The sequence below is a fragment of the Otolemur garnettii genome, unplaced genomic scaffold (assembly GCF_000181295.1).
Source record: "Otolemur garnettii isolate 467f Iridium unplaced genomic scaffold, OtoGar3 scaffold00004, whole genome shotgun sequence".
NCBI lineage: Eukaryota > Metazoa > Chordata > Mammalia > Primates > Galagidae > Otolemur > Otolemur garnettii.
In genome coordinates, this window is record NW_003852399.1 from 42,901,327 (window position 1) to 42,917,666 (window position 16,340).

General features: G+C 38.0%; 2 protein-coding genes across 3 annotated transcripts in view; both read left to right on the plus strand.

Annotated features, from left to right (window-relative positions):
• ZFAND1 (zinc finger AN1-type containing 1) overlaps positions 1–2,625 on the plus strand; it is an 18,338-nt gene extending 15,713 nt beyond the window's left edge. For both annotated transcript variants that reach the window (XM_003782519.2, XM_023517698.1), the window contains exons 7-8: positions 2,042–2,197; positions 2,335–2,625. In XM_003782519.2, coding sequence (XP_003782567.1) covers positions 2,042–2,197; positions 2,335–2,505 — 327 coding nt within the window. In that variant the 3' untranslated portion in view covers positions 2,506–2,625. The remainder of the gene's footprint in view (positions 1–2,041; positions 2,198–2,334) is intronic.
• Positions 2,626–8,156: 5,531 nt separating this feature from the next.
• LOC100963883 (sodium/bile acid cotransporter 5-like) lies at positions 8,157–12,333 on the plus strand. The gene has a single exon (XM_003782521.3). The coding sequence runs from the start codon at positions 8,229–8,231 to the stop codon at positions 9,534–9,536; it is 1,308 nt and encodes a 435-aa protein (XP_003782569.1). The 5' UTR covers positions 8,157–8,228; the 3' UTR covers positions 9,537–12,333.
• Positions 12,334–16,340: the final 4,007 nt, after the last annotated feature.

Here is a 16,340-nt window from a genome sequence, read left to right on the forward strand (position 1 = left end):
GCTGTAAGCTGTAATGCCACGGCACTCTACCCAGGGGGACAGCTTGAGGCTCTGTCTCAAACAAAAAAAAAATAAGATTTTCTCCTTTATATTCGTGTTCTTATTTCTTTGCTTTTGGGGCAGGGATCATTTGGTTATAGAGTTGGCTTATAGCTTGAGTTTCTAATGACTTGATATTTTTTCTCTTAATGGTTGTTATCTAAAATAATGACACTCGACTAGGTCTTCAATAGTCTAAATTCCTTAGTGCTGAGAAAGGAGTTGTATAGAAGCTATTATTTTTTAAAATAATTGTGGTCTTTCCTACTCAACTTCAAGAGCTCCAGTTGTGCCAAAATGTTTGTTTTAAGAGGAATTGATCTATAAAGCTAACGCTTTTTTGAAGCAGTTTTCAGGGGAAGACTAAAGGCCAAGCACCTTTTGTTCCTATATTTAACTTCTTTCATTTGTTAATTAAGCAAGAAAATACTCTAAAAGGGGGCAGATAATGTATAGATTACTAGACAAATCATCTCCAAGTTCTTTGCTATTGTTAATGAAATGTGGTTTGGGGTTTTTGTTTTTAATTTCTTTTTTTTTTTTTTTTTGAGACAGAGCCTCAAGCTGTCGCCCTTGAGTAGAATGCTGTAGCATCACAGCTCACAGCAACCTCCAACTCCTGGCCTCAAGCAATTCTTCTGTCTCTGCCTCCCAAGTAGCTGGGACCACAGGCACCCGCCACAATGCCCGGTTATTTTTTTGGCTACAGCCATCATTGTTGTTTGGCGGGCCCGGGCTGGATTCAAACCTGCCAGCTCAGGTGTATGTGGCTGGCGCTTTAGCCACATGAGCCACAGGGGCCTAGCCTTGTTTCTGATTTTTAAGTTTCTTTTTTCTCTGAAGTTCTGCAGTCTCTACATATGAGATGAAGTCTTTCACACAAAAAGAAGTGTTATATGCATTGGGAATCTCTCAATTCCAAGTGACAAAAACTCAATGGCAACTATGACAGCACAATCAAAACAATATTTTTCCCTCATATAATGGGGAATGACAGATTGATGTGGTCTTAGGGAACAACCAAATTCAGGCATTCAGTTTAGGTTAAAATAGTCCTGGTGTTTTCTTGTCTTTTTCTGTACCGTGTTTCCCCAAAAATAAGACACTGTCTTATATTTATTTTTTCTCAAAAAGACACACTAGGGCTTATTTTCAGGGGATGTCTTATTTTTATGAAGTATAATACAACAATCTATATTTATTCAAATACAGTTATCTTCTTCTGGAACCTGACAGGGGGAGCCGACCTTGTTAGTGGGGCTGGCTCTAGTGATGCAGGAACTCCTTTCCCCTAGCTGGTTGCATGTGTACAGCAGGATGCCTGTGACCGTGGTTACCACACACGCATCCAAGCAAGTGCAAACAGCTCAGAGAAAGGAGTTATGGCAGATAAAAGGTATTCCAGTCTTCCTTACGGCTCTGAGCTGAAATGAAGGGCATGGCTATGCAGATACACTGCATAGCCAGGGCCATCACTAGGTCTTATTATTGAGGTAGGGCTTATATTGAACAAATGCTTATTTTTTGGGTATGTCTTATTTTCAGGGAAACACGGTATTGGCCTCATTCTTTCCCATTTAAGGGGACTTTTTTTCATACTGGTTTAGGAATGGCTGTGGGCTGTGGAATTTAGCTTTAGGCAACACGATGTTTAATTCAGTAAGATTTTAAATTCTGAGGGGAAAACAAAATAAAATGAGGAAAAAGACAACTCTTCCTCCCCTCAGCTTTCAAACATAAAATCCCAGGAACATGAAATCCCTGACTGACCTAACTTAGGACACATGCCTGTCTTTGCACAGACCACCCTAGCCAGAATCATGGCTATATGCCCATACGTGTAGGTGGATGCTGGGCTACTATGACCCATTTCCAACCTAGAGATGCATTGTTACAGGGCAATCCTTCTGACTTAAGGAGAGGAAGGGATGTCATCAGAAAAAAATAGATGTCTATTTTACATATATGTAATCTGTATTTTAACCTTTTTTTTTTTTTACAGACAGAAAGAATTTATTTTCAGGTTTTCTTACCTAAGGGCAGCAAAGAGAAGAGCAAAGCAATGTTCTTTTGCCACCGATGGAGCATTGGGCGGGTCATAGACTCTGCAGCCTCTCTCGCCAATCTTAAAAATGACAATAACAAATTAACAGCTAAGGTAACATCTAGTTTTAATAATTTTTCCCTAAAATTTTTAGATCTTGAAGTTCTAAAACCTGTATACAAGCCTGTTGTTTACAGTATGATTTATTTCTCCCTTTGCAGAAATTGAGGTTATTTTTTCTCCCTTTGCAGAAATTGAGGTTATGTCACAATACTTCAGGAGAAGCCTTACCCTTGGATCAAACTTTGGAAACCTGGATTGCCAAAGAGGATTGTCCTTTATATAATGGTGGAACTATTATCTTGGAATATCTTAATGATGAAGAACAATTTTTGAAAGATGTCAGTTCTTACTTAGAGTAGTTGTTCAGTAATTCAAGGCAGAAATGAGAAGGCAACTTATACGTACATTTCAAGTCCACATCTTGTTATACAAATACTATTATTTTTAAAAGTTGTGTTTTAGCTTATTTCCCTTTTACTTTTTACATTATCAGTTTTCTATTAAATTTGACTTTTTGTGTTTTCAAGTCTTAATATTAACTGAAATTCAATTATTAGCACCTTCTTCTATTTAATTAGCTTTTACTAGGTTATGCTGTCGTAATAAAAACAAAAGTATATTTCCTGATGGGTTAATGTCAGCAGTTGGTTGTCTGTAGCACTGTTCCACATCATCTGCATTTCAAGATCCCAGGATTGAAGCTGAAGGAACAACCCCTTTGGGGGACTTTGCTATTCTTATGGAAGAGGGAGAAGAGATGATAGAAATTTCAGCCCTGAGATACATGAATTGTTTTAACTTTCAGGAAATCATATGGCCAAGCCTGCCGCCATGGAGACAAAGTGTAGGTTTACTATCTACTTAAAATATGATGTATCAGTTGTTGTATGTATGTGAATTACAGAAATTTAGAGATTATCTAAATTAGTCTTCTAAAGTTTTAATGAAGAATGTCAGGCTTAGGAAGGGAAATGTTTTTCTAGGTGTCATCTATCTGCATTGGACATATTTCTGATCAAAGACTTCCTGTAATAAGATTCATCTTTTTTGTTAGTGTAAGTGTATTATAAATTTTTTTTAAAAATGGGTTATTTCAACTTCATTGCTATCTCTATATATACCAAGACAAAAACATGCCAAATCTTTACCAATTCAAATGAATGCTTCTAACTGATATCTTTCATCTGTACCCAACAAAATTCAGCAGGAATAGAAATTGGTTCTATCTGTTCTTTTCCTCTTTTCTATTATAAATGTCATGGACATGTGTAGTAGTTTCAGGTGTAGTTAATGGAATAAACTCAGAATGCTTGTTTGGTCTATTTTCTAATTCTTCATATTACTTTCATGTGAGGAGTAGAAGTAATTTCCAGTTTTTATCACCTGCTCATACATTCATTCATGAATGTAGTTATTTGAGCACCTACTAAATATAAAAATATATTTCCAGTTGCCATAATGGATACAATGGAGAGGGGCATACATATGGGCATAACTTGGAGGTGTTGTGGATATTGTTCCAAACAACATAAGAACGCAAATTTCCCAATTGAGTCACACAAATTTAAGGTCTGGTGTGTTAAAACTTGTATTTACGCTATACTCTAGACTTATTAAATATGCAATATCACTGTGTCGATAAGACAATACACATGTGTTAATTTAAAAATACATTATTATTTAAAAAATGAGAACTACGATCTGAGCCTTCAGCAAGAGGTAATCTTTCCTGTGGGGATTCTGGCTTTGATATGGATAACTGCTCACAAATCAAGATGGCAGGTGCAGAAGATTGGGTGGCTGTGACAATTTCTTAAAGGAAGACAACAGTGAAGGTTGCCTCATCAGTTGACTCTTCAGTTCATGAAAAATTTCTTTGTAATGTGCAGTGCTGTTTGATAGCATTTTATCACTAGAATGTCTTTCAAAATTGGAGTTATCAATGCTTTATCAATGAATTTTGTAGCGTATTCTAAATCTTCTGTTGCCATTTCAACTATGTTCATAGCATCTTTACCAGAAGTGAATTCCATCTGAAGAAAACACTTTTGTTAATCCACTTTTGAAGAAGTAGTTCTTCATCAAGTTTTGTTACAAGATTGCAGCAATAGAGTCACATCTTCAGGCTCTGCTTATACTTCTTGTTCTTTTGCTATTTCTACAACTTTTAATAGTAACATCAAAGATTACTACTAATTATAGATCCCAATAACATATAATGACAAAAAAGCTGAAATCTTGAAAGAAGCATCAGAGACACAAAGTACATACTGTTGGAAAAATAGCACAAATTGACTTGCTGGATGCCATAAACCTTCAATTTATAAAAAATGCAGTATCTGTGAAGCACAGTAAAATAAGAGTGTCATAAAACATGGGATGCCTGTACTTAATAATACAAAGTAGTGCAAGTGCCAAAGTAGTAGATAGTTAAGTATAACTCTGTTTAATAGCTGTTACCAGAAACTATAAGAGTAGAGGTAGGTGGCCTAATATATATATTCCTAGAGACCAGAAAATTTCAAAACAAACTAATACCTTAATATTCATTAGCATTACTTATACTAAGATGATCAACCTATGTCTCATGATTTGAACTAAAACTATGCCAGAAAAAACTATGGGGATTGAGAAGATAGGAATTAAGGATGGCAGTGATTGAGTTAGACCAAGGGAGAAAGAAGAAGGGGGTTAGACCTACATTAGTAGGCTTAAGGGTAGTAAGTTAGGTCATGTCCCAGGTAGCGGGGCAAACTAGTCTGGGGGAGACACAGGTAATAGCATCCTCAGTATTAGGGACCAGCAGCTGCAACATGAATAGTCTACAGAGAACAAGGCGTGAGAGAGAACTATTAGTCCCTAAGCTCTTATTTCCACATTACTCTGAAATCAGATATCTTGGGCTTTCTTACAGGGCCTTCAGTTAACGTACTTCATGAAATTTTAGGGTTTGACTGTCCCCATCCCACTCTAATATCTTTCTACCTGCTTGCAGACAACTAAAATTTTAAGGAGAAAACCTAGAAAGCAGTGAAGAAGTTTAAAATTCAGATAGTGAAATAAAACTATGACACAAATGAATTCAGTTTAATCAGGCAGCAATACAAGAAAACTTCAATTTGTTGAAAAAATCGATCAAAATAGAAAATATAAACTTCATTTCTCACATAAACTCCAAAAACTTCAAGACACTTTTTATAAGCAGTAAGACTGGCTGTTTAGTCCATCCCTAAAGAAATGAGTATTCTGGGGATTTAACCACATCAATGCAATCTTTTTTATATTATTAACTGAAGAAAAATATGTGTCCTTTAAAGATTAGGAAACTAGACTGAAGGAGACGAGTCAGGACTGTAAGGTAAGTATCTAAAGATGTCCTGTTGAAACTTGCAAAATTGCCCTTGTTGGTGAGAGGAATGAATTAGGAGTACTGTCATAATAAAGAACTCTGGTAAAGTTTGCCTGGTCATCTATCTGCTAAACCTTTGGCTAACTTTCTCAAAACACTGTCATTATACGCAGATGCTATTCTTTGGCTGTCTAGAAGGTCAACAACAAAATGCCTTGAACATCCAAAAGACTGTTGGTATGACCTTTGCTCTTGACCAGTCCATCTTTCTTCTGTCAAGACCACTTCTCTTGGTAGACACTTCAGGGATCGTGCTCTGTCTTCAGTATCATGCTGGTAAAGCCATGTTTCATCTTCTGCTACGTTTTTTTGAAGAAATGCTTCAGGATCTTGATCCTGCTTGTTTAAAATTTCCATTGAAAGCTTTACCCTTGTCTGCAGTGGATCAGAGGGCAACAGATTTGGCACCTCTTAACTGGAAAACTTGCTCAACTATACTCTTTTGTGTAAACTTAGTGAATTATCTGTATGTACACTGCTGGTTTCATTGGGACGTTGTCCTCAAATTTTTCATAGTCAATGATCTCGTTTATCCCAGCTTTACTATAAATTTGATGTCTATTTTTGCTTCAATTTGAGCAGAATTCATGTTGCTCTAATAAAGGAGCTATTTTCAAACTAATGTCTTATCCTTAAAAAGATTTTGAAATACGTACATACATTTTCCATAAAAGTGCATTTTCAAATGAAATTTTTGGAGAATCTGGGTACATGTGAATGATACATTATCAGATTTTTTTTCCCCTAGACTCTCCAAGGTTTATTCTTTATAGTTTTTAGGTAAGGAGAGGGTTTAGAGAATCTGAAGAAAAAAGTTAGCAGATAGAAGAATTTAAGGGAAAAATAGTGACACACTTCACATCTGTGACTCAGGCAACAAAAATTATGAATCAAGATAGTCACATAAATATAACTTTGGTTTAAGAAGTTTCTATTACATGTTTGTTATCTTTTTGTAATTTTAAAATAGGGAAGTTCCCTGGCAATTTAACTAAAAAAAAATTTTTTAAAAAAAATCAGTGAACAGTTTAGTTTAATTTCCTAATCTCACCATTGGTATACATAGCTTGTCTTCCTTAATGTGGTACATGGAAATAAAATCTATCATTTCTAAAGTCTGTTTCATTAAAAATTAACCTCCATAAGTAACAGAATTTTTAAAAAATTGTTAAAATGTCTGATAAAAATGACTTTGACAATTTTTGAGCACCAAATGTACTTAATGTACTTAACAGACACTATTGTTACATTTAATACAGGTTGCATTGCAGTCATATGGGATCTGTTGAAATGGCTATCTGCTCAGAGACTGCTAAATCTGTAGGCTCGATAATAGATAGTTTTTGTTTGTTTGAAGCACAGTTTTCCTCTGTCACCTCAGCTAGACTGCAATGACATCATCATAGTTAAATGCAACCTCAAACTCCTGGGCTTCTGGGACTACAGTCACGTGCCATGACACCCAGCTAATTTTTCTAGTTTTTGTAGATAGGATTTCACTCTTGCTCAGGCTGGTCTCAAACTCCTCACCTCAGACTATCCTTCTTGGCCTCCCAAAGAGCTAGGATGACAGGGATGAGCCACTAACTAATAGTAGATAGTTGTATTTAGCTTTTTGTTTATCTGTCTGCTTAGCATCAGAGCACCTTCCCCCTGTTTGTGTAAGTCCTGGGGTTGAAGTCCAAAAACTTTGATGCCTTTCCTTATCTCTGGCAACCAAGGGACATGACACACTTGGACATGACCCATGTCATGGAATGTTTATGCCCATACTGTGAGTAGGAAGTAGTATTTTAAAGAAGGAAAAAGAGCTTAGAATTAATGTAATGTCTTAACATTGCCCCCTTGTGTCAGGGTTCAAGTGTCTGGTGGCAGTGGCCCCTTAACCAGGGTATAACTTTGGCCATGCTACCGGTCAGCTACTTTCCCTATTTTCACAATTTACTGCTAGCAAGCCAGGAAATTATTTTCCTACTGAAGAACACCAAAAGTAGTTTCAGTTTTTGCCTGACAGATATAGTCACCTTTAGAGTTATAGAAAAGCTACTAGCAACCTAAAGGTTTTGCCAAGGCCGGTTGTATGGCCTGTGTAGTTTTATAACTAATGATAACAAGTAACCCAGGTAAGTTCCAGGAGAGCAGAGACTGCATCTGATATGATCATTGTGGGAGAGCCGGCGACCAGCTCAGTGCCCCAGACAAACAGATGCTCAGTGAATATTTGATTTTGATTTCAGTGAATAAAATAGTAACACTGACCTCCCGGCCTCCTCGCTATCATACGGATCCTGACTGCTTTTACTGTAAATTTTTCATAGCAAGAAAGAGAACTAAAAAATGACACTAATGTTTTAAATATCAGTAAATAAGATTATTTTTTCATAGCAGAAATGAGCCAGTCAGGAGGAAAGAGATTAGGTTTCTGTTGTGATGCATTGAACTTGATAAATGGCATGGCTTGTTCATTTTCTTACCTGCAAGTTAAACAGTTTATGTCATTCACCAGGTAGCTTTATACTTGACAAGTACAGCAGTCCCTCCTACTGGACTTTGATCCAGCACAAACAACTGTTACCCAACCCCTATCTCAGACTGTCGCTGGACATCTGTACAAAGAATGTTCTACAGTTTTTAAAAACTGATTTTCCATATATGATCATTTAAATTTTCAAAATGATTAGAAAACTTTTTGTTATCCTACTTTTGCTTTTTCTGTCTTTGACTGAAGCAAGGAAGTCATTGCGAAATTTTCTGACTTTAGAGAAGACTGAAATACTATTTTTCACAAAGACTGAAGAAATCATCACGGTAAGGTCAAGCTACAAAGAAATACAGCCTAACTCCAGCCACCTCTTTGTGCTACTAGAAGATCCTGACAAGCTGCAAGTAGTGGACGTGACCAAGACCTCATCGGACGTTACCATCTTTAGCATAAAGCTGGTGGCAGATGAAGAAGGGGAAACAAATTTGACCATTCAACTCTGGGATTCTGAAGGTAGGCAAGAAAGACTCATTGACGAAGTAAAGAATGTCAGAGTCAAAGTGCTCAAACAAATAGAAGACAGTCTTTTCCAGGCATCATTGCATATTGACAGAAATATCCTGATGCTTATTTTACCGGTGATACTGCTAAATAAATGTGCATTTGGTTGCAAGATTGAATTACAGGTGTTTCAAACAGTGTGGAAGCAACCTTTACCAATCATTCTCGGGGCAGTTACACAGTTTTTTCTTATGCCATTTTGTGGATTTCTTTTGTCTCAGGTTTTGGCATTGCCTGAAGCCCAAGTTTTTGGATTTGTAATGACCTGCACGTGCCCAGGAGGGGGTGGGGGCTATCTCTTTTCTCTGCTTCTAGAAGGAGATGTCACTTTGGCCATTTTGATGACTTGCACCTCAACGTTATTGGCCCTGATACTGATGCCTATCAATTGTCATATATACAGTAAGATATTAGGGTTATCGGGGACATTTCATAGTCCTGTTTCGAAAATTGTGTCCACCCTACTTTTCATACTTATACCAGTATCAGTTGGAATAGTCATCAAGCATACAATACCTGAAAAAGCAAAATTCTTAGAGAGAATAATTAGACCTCTGAGTTTTATTTTAATGTTTACAGGGATTTATTTGACTTTCAGAATGGGATTAATGTTTCTAAGGACAGCTAATGTGGGGGTGCTGCTGTTGGGTCTCTTAGTTCCTGCTTTGGGTTTGTTGTTTGGGTTCTCCTTTGCTAAAGTGTGTATGCTGCCCCTTCCTGTTTGTAAAACAGTTGCTATTGAAAGTGGGACCTTAAATAGTTTCCTAGCCCTCGCCATCATTCAGCTGTCTTTTTCCCAGTCCAAGGTACAGTTGGCCTCTCTGGCTCCTTTTACAGTAGCCATGTGTTCTGGATGTGAAATGTTACTGATCCTTCTGGTCTACAACGCTAAGAGATATATTGCAGAGGATAAAAGAAAAAAGTACTCCCTAGTCTAACAATTAAAAAATTACTGAATTCTTAATCTGGGAGAGGCGCTGTGAGAGATTCAAAGATATCTAAAATACTATCTGCTCATAAGCCACTTCTGATCTGGCTTAACATTTGAAATTGGTGAGGGGTGAGAAGAAAAGAATATATATTCATATTTGTTCATCATCCAATGGCACAGAAAGTAAAATACTCCACACTAGTATTGAGGAAGGAGATAGTTTTTCAATTATGTTGGTTTGGGGAAAGTTTTATAGAGTGTAATATGGTTATGATACTTTATTTCTGTCTGTTAAATGAGAAAAGCACTAGAAAACTCCTGCGGTGATTACAGTGTCTCCTAAATATTTAAAGAAAGGATATATACATAGTAGAGATTTGGCAAATGATCATTCGTGAATTAATATATAAATTCTTATTTTAATTGCTCACTGGCTCATCAAAATCAATATGTCTTAAAGTATATGTCACGTCTATCTTCTCTGAGTTGCACTTCCTCCCGTCTTCCACATCTCCCCCCGTGTTTATCCTAAACACAAGTCAGCTCTTCTTCTTTTGTCCGTGTTTTTTAACAGTCAATCTATTTTCAATGGAAAATGTGCTATAATATCCTCTGATAAGTCTCCTCTCCATTCCCAGCACCATCCCTTTTGTTGCTTCTGGCCTCCAAGTACTGCCAATTAATCTTCCCCAAATCTAACTTTGACCATGTGATTTCCCTGCAATGAAACCTTATGGCCTTTCAGATAAGGTTCATATTCTTTAGTGAGGCATTTATTACACTCTACTTTCTGACCTTAATCTAGCTTCCCAGTTTTCTCTCCCCTCCCTCTTCTTTACACACAGACTACGTCATAATCAAGCAGAATGACTTGGTACGTCATGAATGTGTCCTTGTTCAGGCCAGCCACTGGGCTTGTTTTGTAACTGTTTTTGTTCCTGTTGTATCCTTCAGATGCTGTAAATCCTAAGGACAGAAAGTATGCCTTTTCATTCTATTACTTTCCATCAAGCCTAGCACAATATTTTCTATGTGCTTATTCAAATACAGTGTTGAAGCACAGACTAGGGCCAAAATGAATAGTATGTTTTTATACTACTTTTAAATTTTTAATGGAAACTTTTAATGTGTAGTTCCCATCTGCACTCTTCTAGAAATAAGGTGTAGGCATCAGGAACAGGAAATACCAATCTAAAAAAATTTGCTTTTTCTATTTCCTAGCTTTAGGCTTGTGGAAATTCCTTAAGTTCCTGATAGTTTAGTTTTCTCATTTCAGAAATGGAGATAATGGCATCACTTCCATCAGACTGTCCTGGGAATTATATAAAATCATCCATGTAATGTGCTTAGACGAATGTCTGACACATAGTAAGTGCACAGTGCTAGCTACGATAGTTATTTTATCCGAGTTTTAACTTTCAAACCTGATATAGCTGCTGCTGGTTTGAAATGCCAATATCATAACTGTGTATGGAGCCTAATACTATCAACATTTTCCTATCTGGATTATGCAGGGAATGTTTTTTCTTCTTTACCAACTCATAATATAACCAAGCTTCTCTTTGTCTGATGTCACCAAATCCAATATATGAATATCAAGATTTATAAAGGATTTGGTATGGCATGATGATAGATGGTTGTTTGATTTATAAAATAATAATTGCCTATGTGGTATATTTTATGCTTTTGAACAGAAATCTCCATTTAGAAGTTTAAAATAGAATCAAATTTGTACAAGCTTAATTTACGTACATGCTAATAAACATATTTTAGTAGTTGAGGGACAGGAGACCTGCCTTTCTATTGGACATAATAAGCTTGTGATCTCAAACAAAACACTTATCTGAACTTCAGTTTTCAAATATGTAAAATAAAAAGCTTTAATTGAGGTTTGAGATTTTGCTCACTGTTGTCAGGCAGTTGTTCTGGTATAAAAATCTAGTCCCTAGCACCATGGATAAGAGGGTAGGGAAAAGTGAGGAAGGCTCAGGTTGACAAGAGTAATCACAGTGTTTTTGGTTTTTAATTAAGGCAACAACCAAACTAGGAGCTTCCCGAGAGCCAGTATTTGTTGAATTTCCTACAGTGTTTGCATAATGTGTTGAACATAGTAGGTGCTCATTACACATTTATTGAATTAATTAATAAATAAGATCTATAAAGATCAGAATCAAATATTCTGAAGCAAGACTATGTCTTGGCTACAATTCCAGCTCTGTCAATTTACTAGTTAGTGACATTAGGCATGTTACTTAATCTCTCTATGCCCAAATTCATGGAGAAAATGGGGGGAAAAATAGTAGTATCTACTTCATGGTATTGTTAGGAGGATTAAATAAGTTAATATGAACAAGGTCCTCAGGACAACGCCTAACATATCCTAAGCTCTGTATTACTAATAATGCTTTTACTCTATGCATAGTTGAATGATGTTATACATTACAAAGCAATTGAAAATGCATGGATGGAATTCAGAATATATTTTATTTCTTTTATAGATATATCAGGAAGATAGATTTTACATAGTAAAATTGAAGATTTGGAGGGGGATACAGTAACTCAAGTTACTGTTTTTTGGTGTTTTTGTAAGATGGAGAGGCAGAAAGCAAACTGACTAGTTGGTTGAGTTTATATCAAATATTTTACACAACCATGATTTGTTAGACAAATGATTCATAAGTAGAGGGCTTAGCCTAGTTTTAAAAAAAGTTTTGTCCCATCCCTTAGGAGGGATAAGTCTATGATATACTGACCCAAGAATAACAATTCTATGACATATATTCTTTTTTTTTTTTCATTGAGGCAGAGTATTACTCTGTTGCCTTGGCTAGAGTGTCATAGTATCAGCTTAGCTCACAGCAACCTCAAACCACTGGGTTCAAGTAATCCTCCTGATTCAACCTCCCAAGTAGCTGAGACTACAGGTGCATACTACAATGTCTGGATAATTTTTTTATTTTTAGTAGAGATGGGGGTCTTGGTTTGCTCAGACTGGTCTCCAGCTTCAAATGATCCTCTTGCCTCAGCCTCCCAGAGTGCTAGGACTGCAGGCATGAGACAGTGTGCCCAGAGACATAAATTCTTATATTTGGGAAAGCCGTTGGCTTGCAGGAGCATGTCAGAGGTCTTAACCAATCAATAGCTGCACATCCAACCTATGCTATACATGAAATCTTACAAGATAGCATAAGAAATCTTATGAAATCTTAAGAAAAAGATTCTCCACCCCTGAGAAGCTGCCCAATGCATATGTAAATTTAATTATTTTAAGTCAAAATCCACTTTAATAATCAACTAAAAAACGTTTTTGCATGTGGAAACTAAAATTTTTTAGTGAAAAGATCTATCATTTAAAGAAGTCTTTTCCAAAGACTAAGTAGAGTTAGAAAGATGCCCACAATTTCTGGAAAAGGAATTCCTGTGCTAGTCCCTCTTTATTACACATATAGGGCATTTAGGTACAATTGCCCATGGGGAATGATGAGCAGACTACTTGGTGGTCCTTCCCCAGACCTCTCTCCTGTACAGTCTGGTGTCTGGGGAGGTGTTAGGGCTTTGGATCTCACTTCTTCCATTTTGGGGTGTAGCCTAATTAGAACCTGTCTCGTAGGGGAGGGTCAGCTGACAGGACAGGCTACCAAGGCCTCCAAGAGGGAAGTCAGCACAAGGAGGGGATGGATGCAGATGAGGTATACGTTACACCAAGAAGCAGACTTTGTCCTGGCACAGTGTGTGGCTGAGGCCAGAACCCATTCCCTGCCACCCACAAACACTTTGGCATAGCAGATGTTCTCTGGGATTGGGAACAATGGCTACAGATGTCACTGTAGCTTAAAAAAAATGCCCCTTTAGGAACCTAAGACACACATCAGGTGCTGAGGTCTCTGCAGCCACCTGAACGACTTTCACAGTACTGGACAAAAGTTCCTTTGGACTGCATGGGACCAGTGAGCAGCACTGCCACAGCCACCTCTGAACACTAGGCTTCCTGTGCAGTGGCAGAGGTTCCATTACCTTTCACTAAGGCATTTGGAGCAGAATGGCCTCCTTGGACCGGAGAAAACTGAGTTACCTGAGAAGCATGGTGAAGTAGCAACAGAGACTTGTAGAGAAAAACTGGACTTCTTGCACATCTGACAAAAGAAACTCAAATGGTTTTAACTCAAAGAAATAAGACATTCCATCTTTTATGTATCTTACTTTAAACTGGTTATGCTAATTTTAATAGCTTTGCCAAATCAGTGGGACCATGATCATTTACAAAAGATTTAATGATAATTGATAATATTATTGCAAATGTCTGGAAAATTGTCATTGGTTATGAATCAAGACTTATTTATCAGCATGCTACTGGCAAGACATTCCTTTAAAGGTGATTGACAAGGAAGAATACAAAAACTAGTTTCTGAAGGCTTTTAAAATCAAGAAGACAAAATTATCATTTGATAGGGAAATAGAGGTGTCCAAATCAGACAAATTTCATACTCCTTATGAAGTGTGAGAATTGGACCCACAGATCACATCATGCATATTTGAGACATTTTCATTTGCAACATGTTGATGACAAACAACATCATGACTTTTGATTAAACTGAGAGAAATAATCATTTCTTAAGTGAGGAACCAAATAACTCACTTTCCCAGTAAGTGGTTAGGACATCTTACAGCTCCACGTTGCATTATGATTTTACATATTATAAATTACATATTTATGTACACACACACACACATATCATGTGGCCACCCTTTCAAGAAAAGTATACATTGAAGGCCATTGACTAGCCCTTATACCTCATATAATGCAACCTCATTGTGCCATACATTCTCTGGCTATGGACTTTTACAGGGGCCAACGGAAAACTTCCCCTTTGGCCTCTGAATGTTTGATGAAAATCAACTTACCAAAGGCAAATCAGTAGAAAAGGATATAAATTTATTTAACTATAGTTTTATGTAGCCCAGAGCCTCTAGAACTAAAACCCAAAGATACAGGGGGAAAAAGCCATTTTTATGCTTAAGGTCAATGAAGTATGGAGAAAATTTCTGTGGAGAAATATGACTGGACAAAAAGGGTATAATCTCCTGCTAATAGACTGAGGGAGAAACCCAGCAAAGCCTGGCTATTTATATTCTTCTTGGACTCTCTCTATATCATTCCTTCCTTCTGGATATTGGGTAGGGCCCTTTCTGGAATGGGGGTCCTATGACCTACAATCAGAAAAAAAAAAATCACATAATTTACATTGAATTTTTACACAGAAAAGCTGGGAGATTTAGGGTGAGATCATTAGATTTTATGTCTGGCTTTGTAGAAAAGGGGTTCTTGTTTCTATGACCTGCCTTGGGAAAGAGGGATTCTAAATCCTGTGGCTCCCCTTGGGAGAGAATTAAAAACCAGAAGCAGGAGGGCAGAAGGTCGGAGAAAAACTTTTGCTTCTGAGGTGCTCATTTTGGGGAAACTTTTTCTTAGCCTTAACGATTTGAAGTCAATGTGTTTCACTCTCTGCTCTTGCTGTGTGAACTGAGGACAAATCACTTAACTTTTCTGAGGCTCAGCTTCCTCATCTGTACGATGAAGCTAATCATATGTTCCTCATGGATATGGAAACACAATTTCCTGAGGCATATTAAGGCCTCAATAAATGATATGTAAATGAATGTCAAGAATGAGGGAAGTTAGTTTGGGATATCAGTTATCAAAAACAGTATCACTTATATCAGTTTACCTTGTATAAGTCTGGCAAAAAAAGCTGCACAACCAGAGTTATATCTCCAATTTTTGTTTTGTTAAAACAGTAGTATGGGATAAATGAGAGGAAGGAAGAAAGAAAGCAAAATAGGAAAACATTAAGGAATGGAAGACGAAAGAAGAAATGGGAAAAATAAAAAGGAAAGGAATTTTTAATAGAGTAAGAAGAGACACGCAGGAGAAAGGAAGTTGGAAGAGTCAATAGTGAAAAGAACCAGCCACATCTCACCTGGCAAGCAGGTCAGGACCCAGCCAGGGAAGGCAGACGCCTCTGAGAGGCGTGTCGGGGGGCGGGGCCCACGGCAACCACGCCCTCCAAGGCCGGAGCTTAAAGGGGCGGGACTTCCTGTCTGAGCCGCCTCTGCGCCTCCGGAAGAGCTGAGTAGCGGATAACGCCGGGCATCCAGCGAGTAGGACGCACTGCAACTGGAGGTGAGACCATTGCCCACTATCCCTCGCCACCCTCTCGGCGATCGGTGGGGCGCTGTGGGCCTGGGCGGCGCGGAGGCGGCCTCTCCCCTCCGAGGAGCGAGGGCTGGCGAGGTCGGGGCGGGGCTGGATGCTGGGGCGGAGGTCGCATTGGGTGACCTGTGTCCTGCGATGTTGCACCAGGAACAGTCCTGACGTTTTTTGGTAGCGGTTTCACCCACCCGATCCTATCCTCGTGGTAGCTTATGTAGAATACGTACCTCCTTTTAATTTTTACCACTCCGAGGAAGCTCGGAGAGACCTGACAGATTCCCGGGTTCATCCCTGCCCCTGTCAGGGATGGGGCAGTGCCGCATTTCCCGTCCTGTGCGCTGTTGAGCGCTGAGGACAAGAGACAGAGAGGAAGGTGATGTGGCTCCCACTGCTGAAGGCTGTGATCAGGACAGACACAGTTGGAAACTTTAATGGCTTTGGGAAAATGTAATGAATAAACTACGGCCCCTCTCCATCACAAAGCATAATTTAATTTGTAATACCCAAGTTACCTTTGACTTCTGCAAATGCAAGAGGAGCTCAACGTGACTTGTATTCATCTTATCAGTATATGTCGAATATTACAATTTTCATACAGTT

Coding starts and splice junctions, on each gene's coding strand:
- LOC100963883 (XM_003782521.3), top strand. CDS start 8,229: ATGATTAGAAAACTTTTTGTTATCCTACTTTTGCTTTTTCTGTCTTTG.